Source organism: Cottoperca gobio, chromosome 16 (assembly GCF_900634415.1).
Source record: "Cottoperca gobio chromosome 16, fCotGob3.1, whole genome shotgun sequence".
NCBI lineage: Eukaryota > Metazoa > Chordata > Actinopteri > Perciformes > Bovichtidae > Cottoperca > Cottoperca gobio.
The window spans coordinates 13,803,481-13,819,936 of record NC_041370.1 but is presented as its reverse complement, the minus strand read 5'-3'; the positions used below and the strand labels follow the sequence as shown (position 1 = coordinate 13,819,936).

Sequence of the window (16,456 nt, the reverse complement as noted above, 5' to 3'; positions counted from 1 at the left end):
TTGGTAATTTCTGTTTATTAAGCCGATATTTGCTTTTACTGAAGGGCCCTGTGGCTAATCTTTAATTGGAATTTGCCATAGTTACTGCATGCAAAAGGTATTATGCTTACATTTATTTATGGGGCACAATCTCAAACAAAGTCAATTCAAAAGTGCTGTGCAGAGGGATAAGACGTAGTTTAGATTCAGCCCGACAACAGAATGCAACACATTACAGCGACACAACAACAATATATTGTCAGCGATTTGATCTGACCTTCATACTTAATTACACTTCTTGGTGCTGTGTTAGTCATTTCCTTTGACCACAATCAGCATTGATAACCTGTGACCACTGAGTCACATCCAACCCACAGATGATCATAAAGTAACCCACCAGCTTTTATATACCACCTTCTCAATCCAGTGTTTGTTTTATTGTTACAGCGTTTCAGTGTACTTTCTTGAAGTATATAATGGAATGAGATCCTACTGCTGACGTTTGGGGGGATAAGATAAAAGTAGTCATTTTTATCAATGCACATCTTGATTAATTGCAATTAATTCACGTGATCCTTTGGATGGTCCCATTTCCCCGAGTTGGGAGGTGTTTTTTTCAGACTTCGGTGTGTTATTCAGCTTTCAGTCGTAATGTGGAAACAACATGGCTGCTATAAGGAAAATGTGTTGGTATTTTATTGCGTTCAAAACGCACTGTTTATAAGTTTTTGTTACGACTTGAGGGAATGTGAATTTTCCCAGTGGGGAACTACTTTTTTCAATTATTAAGACGCCACATGAATGCAACACAAATGCCATATATTTCAATGTTAATGAAAGTGAAATATAATTTGTGTATCCGCCCCATAATTCGGATCCCCTCCAAAAATGTAATGGTTCCTTCCTCGGCCCACGCCGCAGCCGTCCAGTTTCATGAAAGTTTCCCTGTAATCCTGCTGACAGACAAACTGAGCCAAAAACATAAACTCCCCTTTGGCAGAGGTATGAAAATTTTTTTGATAGTTTGACATTTTTGAAGATTTGAGCTATCGTGCTTAACTGTTCTTCTTTGAGCAAAGTTGAGCCACAAGAGCTGACGAAAATGTGAACATCTTTTAAATAAATTAAACTTTATCAAAGTAACAAATGTGCATACATTCTGTTCTGACATCATGTCTGCCTGTGTTCAAGATCACACACCCTTCTAAGTCACGTGTATTGAGAAAGCAAAACGCAGCCTATACAAACAGAATTTTGAGCATTAAATCTATCTGTTCTGCTTTCAAACAACTTGCCTAAGCCCACACGCTCGTGATCTGGTTACATTCATACAGAGCTGGAGCAAAGTGTGGCCACTGAGGAGGAGAGGAGAGCGCAGAAGTGGGGAAATGTCCAAATACACACACTAAAACTATCCTCACCAGGCACACAAAGCTTATTCTAATCTCAAGGTCACCAAAGAGTTAATGCGTGATTAGCAGAAAGGAGGAGGAAGAAGAAAGGAAACGTGAAATACTTAAAGAACAGGTTCACTGCCAGCGCGCAGGAGTAGAAATGTCTGTAAAGTTAATTGCCAGTGTTTACATTTGATTCACACCGATGCTTTAATTCTGTGTTATCTTTTGCTTACTAAGAAAGTAACAGAGAGCCTCAGTTGCATGAGATACAATTCTGTGCAGTTTTTGCAAGCATTCCTGTGACCAAAGCTCCGAGCTTACGCTAACTTGGCAGATCAATATTAGCTCTACATATATTACAAGTTATTAGAAAATATTGATCAATGAAAATGGTGACAGTTTGGAAATGAACACAGCCTGACATGATTGTGGGGGTTGAATCTCCTGCGCACAGTTTAAGTATATTTTAAAGTGACATTCATGTTCCACAGAGGATGAATCTTAATCCTGAGTGTTGCTGTAGCACCAACAGCAAGTCACTTATCTAGTCGTACATCACGTCGTCTACTAAGAGCATGACGTTAGCGTTTAGTACAGCATCACATGGCTGTGGACTCGTTAGGATTTAATCTTTTTGATGAGCGGAACTATTATGTTTTAAGTGACCGGCCACTTCATCTAACCTGAGTTAAGGTGATTCAGCTAGAGAGTCTATTTGGCTACAATCGTGAGTGTTCTTCCCGAGCCTCAATTATGTTGTTAAACCCGCCACCTTACACATAAAAGTCCTCTAGCCGTCCCTCTAAAGCAAAACTAATTAGAAGAGAACTACAGACAAAAAGGGGGCTGCATTACCATACCTCCATATTACCAGAATGTCCGTATGTGGGTGAGAATAAAATAACTGGTCGCAGAGTAGACTGCGGGCTTCAGTGGCTCTGGAAGCTGTTCCCGAATAAGTCTCTGTCATTCACATTAATGATTCCTCTCTACCTTGTTGAGAAGGCGTAAAGGGAGCCGGTGCTCGCTTGCCTGAATAATAATTTAATTAATTTGTCATATTTTGTAAGAGCTTCTGTGTGGTGACTGGCATTTAAAAGAAGACTGAGCTTTCAGACGTTTATATAATACATCAGTGATCAATAAATATAATCTTCTTTGCCTTGAGGTAATGAGTCGTAAGCAATTATCCCTGTGAGCCACAGGTGTCCGGTGCTGAGCCGCGGGAAGCCTCCGCAGGTTTTCATTCCCAACCAATATTACAGCTGCCGATTTCACTAATTAGTTCCTCCCTCTCTGACCGAGGGTGTGTTAATTAGTGAAATCAGCTGGTGGAACGTTTGGCTGGAACAAAACCCTGCAGACTGTTCAGCAGCACATAACCGGACACCACTCTCTTCAAGGGAACAATTGTCCTCTGTAACCAAAGTTAAATGATAAATATAGCCCTCTAGTAAGAAGATGTTAAAAAGGTTCCTCCTCTCGTCGTGAACCGAAGATGCAGCATCATCGATCCCCGAGAGTACACAACAGACCACTTCATCTCATCCCTAATTTCATTCATCATCCCACAGTTCTAGTCTTGAAGCCTTTCCCGTAAAGCTGATACATTGCTTAAGCTATTACATGACTTTTTTTTTATTAAGGTTTACTCAACCGTGTCTTCAAGCTCCATTTATCTGTTCTCCCTCTTCAGTCACCCTTTCAAAAACATGAACAGAAATATACTTTATCACTTTAGAGAGAAGTGGTTCTCTTTTTTTCCCCCCAAACAAGTGAGGACTTTCTTAAAAACAGGTTATTGTCCTTTGACAAATAGATATTAGGTTTTGTAAATTGCAATTTGTAAGAGTGAGACTTTAGAATTGAAAGAGTTGTGCAAGTTTGATTCCAATTTACATAATTATCAGCGTCTCAAGTGAAGTTTTAGGTCGGGGACTGTTGATTTCCCCGGTTAAAACTACTACTGTCGCCAGTTAACTTACCCCACTGTAGCTAATTAACGCTAAGTCTTTAAATCTTTTGCATGATTATTATGTTTCTGCATTATGTGGTGTCTACATGTTGATCAAAGATAGTTGTGTGGAAGAAGACACACTGTATCATTTGGTCTGTGTCTTTTTGCTGTTCCTAAAAAGACCAACTGGAGAGGCAAGTCTTTCTTTTTACATAAATGATCTCTGTGAACGCCTACAATACAAATACAATGATAGACTAAACAGCCTTCTTCTCAAATAAAATGAATAAAAATAGACATTATATTCCTCTACAACACAAGCTTGAAGCTAAAGAAGCTCATTATGCGTCTAAGAATGCTCAGAGTTATAAGAGCAAAACTAACTGAATTTGGAGACCTTTTAAATGAGATGATATACCTATACTGCATATATACGGTAAATGCACACAGCCAGAGGGGAGATGTGGAGGAAGGCAGTGTAATAGAGTATTACAGCAGTGAGGATGGCTGGTCAGCTCTGATAACAACACCTCTCCTACAGCAGATGTATCTGTCTCCTCGCTCTGCCTAATCCTTTCTCAGACGCAGATGAATCTCGGGTCGCTGTCAATGACACGCGCGCACTCGTGTGCAGCTGGTCTGCGGTGTGCGCCTGTGGCCGTGCAGGGGTGAGAGGTGACGGATATAAAAGGCCAGAAGATATGACATTGCCCTCCATAGCCCACTGGTAGAGGACGCCGGAGAAACAGAAGCGTGTTTTACTGTATGAATGAGCTCATTACATTGAGACTGCTGCTGCAGTATGTGCCGATTGACCAGGCGCTGACCCCAAGGACAATGTTTAAAGCAATGATTCATTTAAGCCTTCTTTAAGACACGAGGTCGCATCTAACTTTAGAGTCCATTCAGAATGTCTGTGGGTTTTTATGTAAGGGTCTATTGTGCGAGTAGCTCATAAAACAACCAATCAATTGGCTCTGTGGCTTGTTGCAATGTGATGTACAAATACAGTTGGAGCTGCATCCGAGCCTGCAGCAAAGCACATTTTTAGAAGCTATCTTCTCTGAGTTTGTGAAGCTGGACAGAATGGGAGGCATTTACAAAATAAAGAAAGGGAGAGAGGGGGATTTGCAAGATTAGCATGCAACACATGGTGAGAATAAAAAAAATAATATTTCAACACTATTTCAGTACTGTCATAGAATTTCTGTGCGACTCAGCTGGAAACTAAAGCCCCAGTTTCTACACATCCAAGACACACTGTTTGTACCGCTGCTGAGCCGGACTACTGAGCGAGTGTGTGTGTGCTCAACAACATTGAACACCTCGCACAAGGTTGAATAGGGAGCGTTTCAGTAGCTCTCACATAGACCAATCACTGAACTTAAATGGGGAACTCCACAGATTTTACATATCAAAGTCTGTTTACAGGTCTTGGGGAGAACTACTACAAACACGTGTATAAAGCCTTTTGTGAGGGAGCTGTGAAAAGTCTGATAAACTGCCTCAAGTGATGTCACTAGAGTCCGCTTTGGTTAGGGCTGAAGATCTGAAGCTTGAAAAGGAAAATAAATCTGGGGAAAGAAGTGATCTTACCAGACCTCAGTAGCGGCTCGTTTCTACACAAGCCCAAACTGTCGATGGTCAAGTTGCATTATGGGTAATGTGAGCGCCAGGTTCGGAGAAGGAAGAATCATAGAATTAAAGAGACGATAGCTCTTTTCCTGCTGCATCGATTTCAACAATGTTATAGAAGTGCAATAAACAATGCACCCTCAGATAGATTGACTGTGATGTCCACAGAGTTGATAAATGAAGGTATTTTACTTTTTCAGTGCTTCCACTTTAGTCAACCATCTACTCTTCGGGTGGTGTTTTGTTATGCGTCTTATAGTCTCTTTCCAACGCAGGTTCCAGGGTCAAAAACGTGTTTCTCAGCTGTAACTCCTGAGCCGCAAAAAAGGCTATTCAAAGAATCTTCCAAATGTTCAGTAGATTTCAACTCCTTTGTAGACAGGCGCTGTGGAGTTCAAACATCAGAATCTCACAACAGTAAAGAAAGAATCGGAAAGAATGCTGTCTTTTTTTTATCAAACTATTTTACCTAATTTCCACAATTCTTCAGATACAGTGAAAACCCAAACAGACTTTTAGATCCTGATTTTTACTGTTGAAGCTGCCGCTGTTGTTAGGTCTGCCGCTTTCTTACTGCATTTCTCAAGTCGAAATGTCAAAATGTTTTATTGATGCCAATTTGCTTCTCGTGGGCTGACAGGAACCTGATGTTTGCTGGTTATTTCTTAGACCTGAAAAAGTTCTTCTTTTTATCACCGTAGCTACGATGGAAATATCTGGACATGATGGCACATCCCACATGTATGACCTGTTGACCTATTCAGAGGAATCAGAAAACTAATGCACTTAGCGAGGTGAACAAAGAAAGCAAGATACATTGCCAAAAGATGCTTTATAGGCTCAAGTCTTTAATGGATTTTTCCACTGAGGCTGCCTTGCTACAATATAATGGATATTGCAGCAGACTTGACATGCAGACACATTCTTCTTTACAAGGTCATCATACTGCAAGCCTGACTTGTTCATTAAAACTGCAAAATAATTTAAGATTATCAATAGCAACCCGACATCTGCGATCTGATTCAATATAAATGGGAATGTGATAAAAAGAAAATAGGGGCAATTCCTATTAAGACCTCAGCGAATTCTATCTTCTTTTCCCCCCCAAGACTATTTTCTCTTTCATGGGAACAGCATTCACTAATTTCTCCTGGGAGCCACAAGCTGCAGCTATCTCAGCTGTGTTTACTAATCTTCCCTCGACACCAGTTTCTCAGCCCCACACAGTTAATACTGGTGCAATGTAAATAGCCTTATCTCATAAACTCTTGTTATCCCTCCACCTTGGCTGCCCAATGTGATACATGGTTAGAAGTCAACACGGGGGGATTAAGTCAGAGAGAAGGAACAACAAAAAATAAAAAGGGAGGGAAAGATTCCTATACCAGAATCTGCGGTAAGATTATCCACCTGAAATACCACAGTTGAAATGTCAAGGTTGACCTAACGAAGGGACGCTGCTGTCACTACACAATGACACCAATAACATGAGGAACATGAGTAATACACTGCTTCTAGTGCAGGGCTGAAGGATGAGCAGATAATAAATTAAACTGAATTTGTCTCCCGGTTCTCAGAACTGATCGATTTAAGAGTTGATGCTCTGTCGCCGTCTCGCCTTGTACAGATTACAGTACCTGCCTCATTCCACCTGTGCTAGTCTGTTCCACTGAAGGACCCCAAACACTATAAATGCCATCGCAGTAAGTTTTAATTAAACCCAAAGGGAATAGTATTAATTATCCCATCGCCTGCCGTGAATTGGCTGGTGGCTGCGGGCCAGATTCTTGCTCGAATGCTGATGATGTGGAGGTGAATGAGGTGCAGTTTAATAGTTTCGGATTAAATTTGGGATTTATCAAGTTGAGAATTCTATTTTGATAGATGCCTGTGAACATGAAGGAATTTTTATCCTATAAACCAAAATCACAACTACACAGCTTTTAAAAATAACACTATTTATCCCTGCGGGAATCTTTTGACCGTTTTCAAAGGCTAAAGTCTTAAAGGCTTAAAGTCGATGTTTTCCAAAAAGGATAGAGTATTCCCAAATGTCTACAATTATTTCTTTCTGAATGATCTCCAGTATTGTATCCTATCCTGTCATCTGTTCCCCTTAGCTTATTTATCTATATGTCTGCCATTAACTGTCCTTTCTTCCACTGAACATGCACATGCGCTCTCTCTCTCAAAGAAAAACTAAATACATGTTTTTGTCATGGATTGGTAAAATGCACATTACCATATCATGGATTGATTGATCGGTTATACCTGAGGGAGGCAGTTTCCTTAAATCATATTGCAAGTTCCCACAGTGGAAGTATTTTCAGCACTGCTGCCACTGATATTTCTGCTGAAAAGCTGAAACAGCACTCTTCTCTTTGTCAGATCCCTGTAGGTATTTGTTAATGCAGCGATGGAGGAGCGCCTTATAAACTATGCATGCCATCTCCCTCTGGCAACCACCAGTAGAGAGCATGATGGCAGGAAAATGCTGGTTTCCATTAGTCCTGTGAGGCTGGTTAACATAAAATTATCCTTGGGGTTGGCGGGAGGCAGACAAAACTGGGGTGAGTGCTTCATTAAAGCTGCTGCATAATGGACACTGGACTTCTATAAAGGCTGATTTGCATACAGTTGTACTTTTATGATATGTTGGCCTCACAAACAAAAGTACATTCATTTCTCAGACAATTTAAAAAGAAAAAGAAGCACATACCAACTGCTGGGATGCCTCAAATAAATAGCCTTGTGCCCCATGAACTCTTACGTGCTGCGTTTCAGATTTATAGCAAGCCAAGCATGCCTACAGACATCTAACTACATAAAAAGGCATAACTGGAAGAGAGAGAACCACTCACCTCGCAGAAGGTCAGAGCTGGCGTAAGGCGAACTGTACGTCCGAAACAGCAGCCAATCAAAGTCATCCTCCTCCCCCTGGGTGAAGTCACACAGATTGGGGTCTGAATCCTCTTCGAATGTGCAGCCAGCTGCTGAACAAAAGAGGACAATTAAAAACAGTGGCCATTAGTGAAAGAAACAACATTTATGTGTTTTCATGTTTGACAGACTGGGCTACAACTAATTATTATATCCATTGTTGATTAATCCTTCAAATTGCTCGTTTTGTCACGTTTTGTCTCAAACCCCAAATAAATACAGCAACAGCGTTCCCATTGGAGAAGCTGGAACCAGAGAATGTTGGAATTTATACAAATTAATCGATCACCAAAGTTCTTGCCACCGTCAATATTTCCTAAATATAACAGAGCATTGGTGCTTATAATTATAAAAAATGAAATGTGTTTACATGTGCACAAATGCTCTAAGACCAACAGTAAATCAAGCAATGAGCTATAATTACTTCAAACTTGCACAAAGGAACACAAACCCTGGAAAAAGCAATAATTGCCCCCTGGATCTGAGCAGAATTACCCCTCCCATAAAGCATCCACAAACAAGACTGCACATCCCAAAGACCACTCGCCAAGGCATACAAATAGTATAATAAACATTTGGGGAAAGTGGGCACCCTGGGGAATATAGTGATTATCATAATACCTCACAACCTGCTATTCCACATGCCAAAAAGCTAATTTTTTCAAATTATATTTAATAGCTAAGGCTTTAATAGCGCTTGGGTCCTGAATAATGTGCTTCAGTTCTGCATCTGTTGCCATATTTCACATTAGTCCATCGGTGTGAGAATTACAGTCTAACAGTGGGCAGTTTAAACAGCCCAGTCATAAGACCAGAGCCTGTGTCAGTATTAATTGGAGCAGGACAGCACGAGACACGACATGCTAATGATAGGAATAACCATGAGCAGCTCCTGAAGGTGACCCCTGTGGTCTACAGCTTTATGGCTGCTCATTCTTTTTCCCTAATCTGCTATTAAACAAATGGTCTCAATATGACAGGCTGAAGAAAAAAAAAGCCAGATTCACTGTAGTGAGGATTTATAATTATCTTTTTTACTACCCATGTATAAGATAGACCCAGCTTCTAGTCATTAATAGGTTATTGCGATTTTGCAGGCCAATCAAAATGGAAGACACAAGACAGATATAGCGTTTCCAATGCACATATATAATATAATCTTTTTAAAAGTTCATGCATCAGTGTTTAAAGCGGTCCTTAAAAAAGCAACTTTAAAAATAAAAACATAAAATACAGATTCAAATTAGCCAACTTTCCCTGTTTCCCGACTTAAAAGAGAAAATATCTTGCTCAAGAATTAGTTCATATGCATCAAGACCATGCATTTGATGCCAACATTTGGTATTTGACAGTTCCTTGTACTTGATGCTACAAACACATTTTGTTTGATACTAAAAAAAAGCATCAAGGTTCAATAACAATTGGTAGCTATGGACATATGTGGCGCTATTTGTTAACTAATACGTGGGGAAATGGCAGAAGAAGAAACTGACATTGAGCTGGTTACATAAAGAGCTGCAGACGTGCTCTTTGAGAAAGCCAGCAAACCTCCAGCATGACATAGGTTAAAAAAAACCTTTTACCTTGCTGTCCTATAGAAAACCATTTGCCCCCTTCCTAGAAAATGGCACGAGATACCACATAAGCCGTTGCGGCCTGGTTTAAAGGGTTACAGTTCGTCCAAGGTGTTGAACTTTCTCCAGACGGTGTATTCGCTGCAGCACAAAACACTCAGGGTGCCCATGCATACGGCCAACGTATTACGTCACTCTTGCACCTCTAGAGATTATACTATAACACCGGAGCATATATAGCATCATGTAAGCTCGGTCCATTGGGTGATAGTAGCAGCCAACCAGCAGGGAGGGGGGGGGGGGTGTGTGGGTTTATCCCTCTGGGTTTGATTTATTGCCCCGTGCTGGGCTTTTACTGCACAGATCTGCTGCTGAGGCCAGGGGTTAATTGTCCCACACTGGGGTCTATTTCTAATAGAACAGCCAGAGATATGGGACCTGACACATCCAAACGCTGGCACTATATTATTTCCCGCTACTTCGGTAAATGAAGCCTGCAGACTCCTCCCTTCAGGAGTCCCATCATCCAGAAGAAGGAAGCCGGGATGCGAGGTAAAGCGCTGCCAGGGAATGTCATCTCCTCACAACACACCGGGAGGGATCCAGCTCATCCATCAAGACAAAACACACTCCCTCCTCAGCTCCTTCTGGAGGACCGATGGGTGTGTGGGATGTCTGAGGCCATTTTTTACCTGAATAATTACCGCATAATTTAGGGCAATGACCAGTGCAAAGTCAGACGCTGCCAAGATTTAATGGCTGATATTAAGACATATTTCACAGTTTGGTTTGTTCGTGCTGTTGATAGCTGATATAAATTAACCTCTGCTTTAAAGATAGAGCTTTGAACATTTCATAACAAACTTTATTTTTAGTGTACAGTAATTATAGTTATTTCATGTCACTATTTTGTACTTGGAGGAACACTTTCTGGAGAGCAAATGAATGCAAATGATTGGGCCCGTGTGATTAGAATGTTTATGAGACTGCTAATCGATGCGTCTGCTCTACTTGCCAGGCTTGCGAGCATTATGAATGCATAAGGTAGGCCGACGGAAAGAACATGCCGTGTCTCTTCTGGGCAGAAAAATGGTAGAACAGATTCATTTTTTTTTTTTTTACAAACAAACCAGGAAGCACTCGTTTCAAGCATGGAGTATCAAAAGAAACAGTGAAACAGCTCAGCAGTGCCAGATCAGCCGGCTGTGGTGCCCTGCATTCAGTACAGCTCTGCACTGTGGGGAGGAATATCTGCAGGGAGGGAGGGAGATGAAAAGGGTTTGGAGATGATGAGGGGGGGGATTCATAGACTAGGAGATCTTTGTCACTTCATGGATCTTTCACTCTGTTTAAACACTAATGTTGGTGTTTACTGTGAACCAACACATATCACTCCATAAATAAATTAATACATAACCTCTCTGACTTTATAGCAAACCAAAATAAACTTTAGATTTATTCTGTGAAAGCGATGAGCCACACAGTCAAGAGGATTGATGCAGTAGCTTCTCTTTGATTTCATAGGACATAACAAAATAAAAACTGCCAACTTGTTTACCAGACACTCCAATTTGCCGCCACATTCGCGGGGATACGTAAAAATGTTTTATATATGCATTTAATCAAGAGTGGGAGTCTCTCTCTCTGTACATATTGGTTGTTAGTGTCACATGTAGCCCTTCATGTAAGATTTGGTATCTCCCTCTCTGTTTACTTGTATAATCCCTTGCCTTGTTATCTAATTAGAGTGTCAGCTATGAACAGTGAATATCAGACTCAGAGGCTCCGCGTATCTCCTTTATTTGCATATGTTTTAAGCATAAGGGCGCTGGCCTAAGCTTATTTAAGGTGTGACTATTCCAACAACTTTCCACTTGAATAAATCAAACGCAGCAAAATTGGAAGTGTATGAAATCAAAGAATCCCCACAGTATCAATAATGTTGATATTTTAAATAAAGAGCCAAAGTCAAGACCAACTCAATCTCAAAATGTTCACTTTTTTCTTTTCTAAAAGAAAATGTAATCAGTCATCAAATACAGAAAGTAATCATTGATCTGATACTCTGCAGTTAATCTTTCCACTGGCCAAGTGAGTGAGCAGAATACAACACCTGTTCAGATTGTAAATTAGTAGTATTTGTTTTAGAACCAAATTGACATATCAGCTGCTCACAGCGATAGTAATGGGAATACTGCCATTAATTAGCTCAAATGATAAAATTAGATAAGAAATTCTGGGCCCCTGGACATCAGCTTATTGACGGCATGAAACAATAAATATCTTTAATCCTTGGCATGTTACAAGACCTGTCCTGGACCTGGGCCGTAGGGTCCCTCCCGTGGCCCGGACCTGGAATATGATTTGACAATAGAAAATATAAATTACGTGCAACATGGGGTGGGCCACGTGGATAAAATCCTCTATTACAGACTACGACATGCTATATCACAATGTTAATATATGGATGTCTGTTTGGGGCTAATCCGGCAACTAGTACTGTAACAACTATGTACAAATCGAATATTGCCATGAATTGCATTCAGTCATTGCCAACAATAGACTTATACAACCAGAGATATAAATAAGTGAAAAGTAAATGCGGTAATCCGTGTCCACTTTAGAAAGTCTACAAATTGCTGAAGTAACTCATAATTGACCGTTGTGAGCAGAGTCCTCCATGTCGCCTTCACATAAAATATCATGATCAGTAAAGTGCTGATATTTAGTCTAAATCAATGATTAAACCGGTGTTTCTGCACATAACTGTTTTTAAAGGATCTTTCTGGCTTTACCTTGGCTTCACTGCACAGGTTTATATAACTCTAAGTCTCTTCATGCACAACACCTGCTGCTGCTGCTGAAAAAAAAATATATATATACTGTACATAAATACATATACAGTATATAAAATATGATAATATATAAGATAATAATACATGTATATACATATATTAAAGAAAAACAAGAGATTGCAATCAAGAGAAAATCAAGAGATTGCAGTCAAGGTGCTTGCACAGTGTACAACACAGTTCAAACCAGCTGCACTGCCAGCAGAAAACTGAGAGAAGCTAACATTTTGGGAAATAATCTCCACTTATCTTAGCCTAGCATAAAGACTGGAAACAGCTAACCTGGCTCTGTTGAAAGGAAAACCAGCCAACCAGCAATCTAATCTACAGTTAGCATTGATCGTGTTCGTTCAATCTATAGAAAATACAAGGACTCGAGGAAGGACCAAGATGTGCGGAAGTCACTGTGCAGGCCAAGAACAAGTCAGACACACAACCTTAAATGAAATAGTATTACTTAACTTTGTTTTTTTGTACAAGTAAAGAAGATATAACATGTCAGTTAGTGAGCTTTAGAGGTGCCAGTGGGCGTATGTTACCTCTGGCTGCTAGTTGTATTCTTTCAACACGTACATTAAAAAGAATTGGATCCAAGATCCAAGTTGAAATGGGAGGTTCAAAGGAAAATAAAAAAATCAGACAAAGTAAAAGTGATAACACACAGCTGTGTACCCATGTGGCCCTGGAAATAAAACCCTCCCGTTCTTATTGTCTGAGATGATATCTGAGAGGTGGAAACCAACCAGCCAATTTCAAAACACAGAACAAAAACACTTAAAAACCCAGTCTCTCATTTATAACAAAAATAATAAAAAGCTGATATGCGTGCTCCAAGAAACCATTCGCAACCTTTGCTTTGATTTAATTCCAGACTCTGCCCTTAATTATCTGGCAGCCAGGATGGGTAATAAACACCAGAACCTGTGAAGTCACTTGGGAAATGCAGCGAGATGATGAGGCGCGGATGCTTGTTGTGTCATCGTCAACTTATGGGAAACCAGATCATGCTGGGAAGGCAGCCCGTACTTGAGAGCTCTTTCACTCCACACAGAAACACTCATCGGAGTCTGGTGTGACTGAGTGTGTGGCTGGTGGGGATCCAGGTGGGAACGGTTGAGTAATACTGGAGGCAGTTAGGGGGAGGAGAGTGGCTGATTTGCATTGCACTGAGTGTGGCCCGATTCATCAGCAGGAGACAGGTATATTTATTCTCTACAGAGGCTCTCCTCCCCAGCACTCCTCTGGCTGCCTCTGAAAGCCATCCATCCCCACACCAGAATACGCAATGAAATCATCTCTCTACCTCCTCGGGCATTAATAACTCAACCCAGGTGGCTGCATGGGCCCGGTCACACAGGAAGGGCCAGGGAACAGATTGAGAAAATAAAGTGTTGGAGAAGGTGACCAGGTACAGTAGAGGTGCCGCTGAGCTTCAGGGTACACTACGCTGAACAATGCTGTAAGAAAAGATTAAAAATTACATTACAAAAACTTAAAATTACTGAACCTTGTGGTTCCCTTTTTTAAAGGATGACCCTCCCAGCGTTGTTAATATGTTTTTATGGACTCTCTCCGTTACTTAAAAATAAATAGTGTACTCTAATCCAATCCTTTAGAGAGCAACATTGTTGATGGACAGTAAAAAAATAAATAAAAAAGGATTAAGATCGATGCAGCAGAACCAATCAGATCATCGTTTTTATTCCAGGCATTCTGATTCCTTGTCACAACCGGGCGCCTCCATTATTACCCACAATGCAACTCGACCATGAACCAGTTTGGTTGGGGATTCGAGCGTGATATGCTGGTAGCCGCTAATGTAATCCCAAGCCATTAGCTACACATGAAGCTCACTATTTTAAGTCCACTACCCCAGATGTTTTAACTTGTAATCTTCAGCCACAAGCAACGCTGACTCAAGTGATATCACATGACGCACTAATCAGTCTTCCCTCACCTCTGGAGCTACTGAATATGTCAACTTTTATTATATCTAGTCATACTACCCCTTTAATTAAAAAAATGTTTTCACATACTGTAGCGCCCAAATCGAACAACAGGAGTAGAATTAAAAGCTGCAAACATAACACAACGATGTGTCCTGTTTACCTAACCTTCCAGCCATCCTTTATTTCTTTGCCCAAGTCCCTGTCACTTTAAATGACACGTTTAACTAACATTTAGCTCCTAAACTGAAGGCAGGAGCTGCTGCGGGCTATAACACCCTGTCTGTAGATGTAACGTTCAATCACTCATAACATAGCTCCGCGTCTGTTCTGCTTCCCAAAATTCTGGGATGAGAAAAGGTTCTCCGTACCCTCCCTTCAGAAAAGAAAATAATAAATTTCCGTCCCTCTTTTTTGACCCTCTCTCTATAATTTCCATACAGTAATTTAGTTGAAGGGAAGGCACACAGAACACATCCTTTTCATCTTCTGAGACGATAAATGACACAAAAGGTTTCCTACAGTTGTATTCACACTCAATACTAAGATACCAGTCGGCCGTGATTCATCTTGAAATTAATTTTGCCTTCATCCTCGATGTTGGGTGGATGATAAAAGTATCTCCGATGTCAGTTGAATAGGAGTCAAACAAATATTATTCTTCCAATATCAGACCCTTTCTGTGCTATTCTGAGGGCAACACAAAGGGAAAACAAGCACACGCAGAAAACATAAATGTGAGCTTCTCTTCTTCTGTTTCTCCTTCTCAGAGAAAAGAAAGAAAACATCAATTATTCCACTTCCCAGTTCCTGTGGGTCTCCTACCCCCTACAGTAGGAGAAATCTCAGTTCACGCTGCTGATATGATAGATAATTATAATACTTTCATTTCTTGTCTTTTTTTTTAAATTTCGGTCTATTTTCAGGGAGGACTGCTTTGCTGTGCATTCATCACCACTTTGCAATTCTCTTCACTTCCACAGAAGACACGACATGAGTGGATGGTGACAGCACAGGCCCATATAACAAATCAGCTTAATTAGCAGGAGGATATATCGCCTGTCTGGTGGCTCCATTTCCAACATCTGTTTCATTTTAGGCTTCAGTTCCATGTTTACTCTTTTAGATTTGGGAGACATTTAAAAGAACTCATTTGCAACTGTAAGTTCAAAGCAGAGGAATAATAACCACAGAGTGTCTGCAGAATGTAGAGGAGGAGGTCCTTGACATAGTGAAGGATTATAAGCGTGTGTGTCTCTTGGCTAAAACACACTTTTTACGTCAGTGAGGGAATGAGACAACTGCAGCAGAGTGTCTCTTATAAAACATAATTATAGACGTATATTGTGAACATATATGGTGATTTGAACGGTTTCATTTAACCAAATACTGCATTGTTTTGACTGAGCACAGTGTTTAAGTGAGCAGTTGTTGAACTGATTAGTTGTTTAACTGTAATTGGCAACACGTTTGAGAATTGATTAAATGTTGAAGTGAATGCCAAACATTTCCTGGCCCCGCCTCTATAATGTGAGGATGCTTCTTTCAGGTTTGTATCATATATTGAGTTCCTTTGGGTTTTAGACTTGAGCTGAAATGATTAGTCCATTAGTTGTTTAGTCAATCGACGGAAAACTATTCAGCAGCTGTTTAGATAATCCATTAATCATGGCAGTGATTTTTAAAGCAAACATGCCAAATATTCACTCATTTTAGCTTCTCAAATGTGAGGATGTTCTGCTTCTGTCTCACTCTTGGTACTGAATATCTTTGGGTTTTGAACCGATTGCGAGAAAGAACAAGGATTTTGAAAAGGGCCAACGCGGTCTCTTGGTCTTACATGAATATGTCATTGCAATAAAGGCATTTTAATTGTTTAAAAGAGAGTGCCTTGGAGTTTTCTTGCAATTTCTGGGCTCTGGGAACTTGTGATGGATTGTTTTCTTTAGCATTTTCTGACATTTTATTCAAGAAAAAATCAGCAGATAATGAAAATAATGGGAGGTCGGCGCGTTAGATGTCGCCTTGGGCTCTGGGAAATTGTGATGACGGTTTTACACTATTTAAAGATGTTTCATAGACTAAGGTTTGATTGATTAATAAAGATTGATACATTTAATAATAAAGTTAGTTAGGAGCAGCCCTACTACTACAGTGTTTGCATACAATAAAGGAA

General features: G+C 40.3%; 1 protein-coding gene across 7 annotated transcripts in view; it reads right to left on the bottom strand.

The window, feature by feature from the left end:
- The window catches only part of ptprub (protein tyrosine phosphatase receptor type Ub), a 147,002-nt gene that overhangs the window by 95,607 nt on the left and 34,939 nt on the right, over positions 1 to 16,456 (bottom strand). For 4 of the 7 annotated variants that reach the window (XM_029451266.1, XM_029451268.1, XM_029451270.1 and 1 more), the window contains exon 2: positions 7,830 to 7,961. In XM_029451266.1, the coding sequence (XP_029307126.1) occupies positions 7,830 to 7,961 (132 nt within the window). The remainder of the gene's footprint in view (positions 1 to 7,829; positions 7,962 to 16,456) is intronic. The other 3 variants (XM_029451267.1, XM_029451269.1, XM_029451272.1) reach the window with 1 other exon arrangement.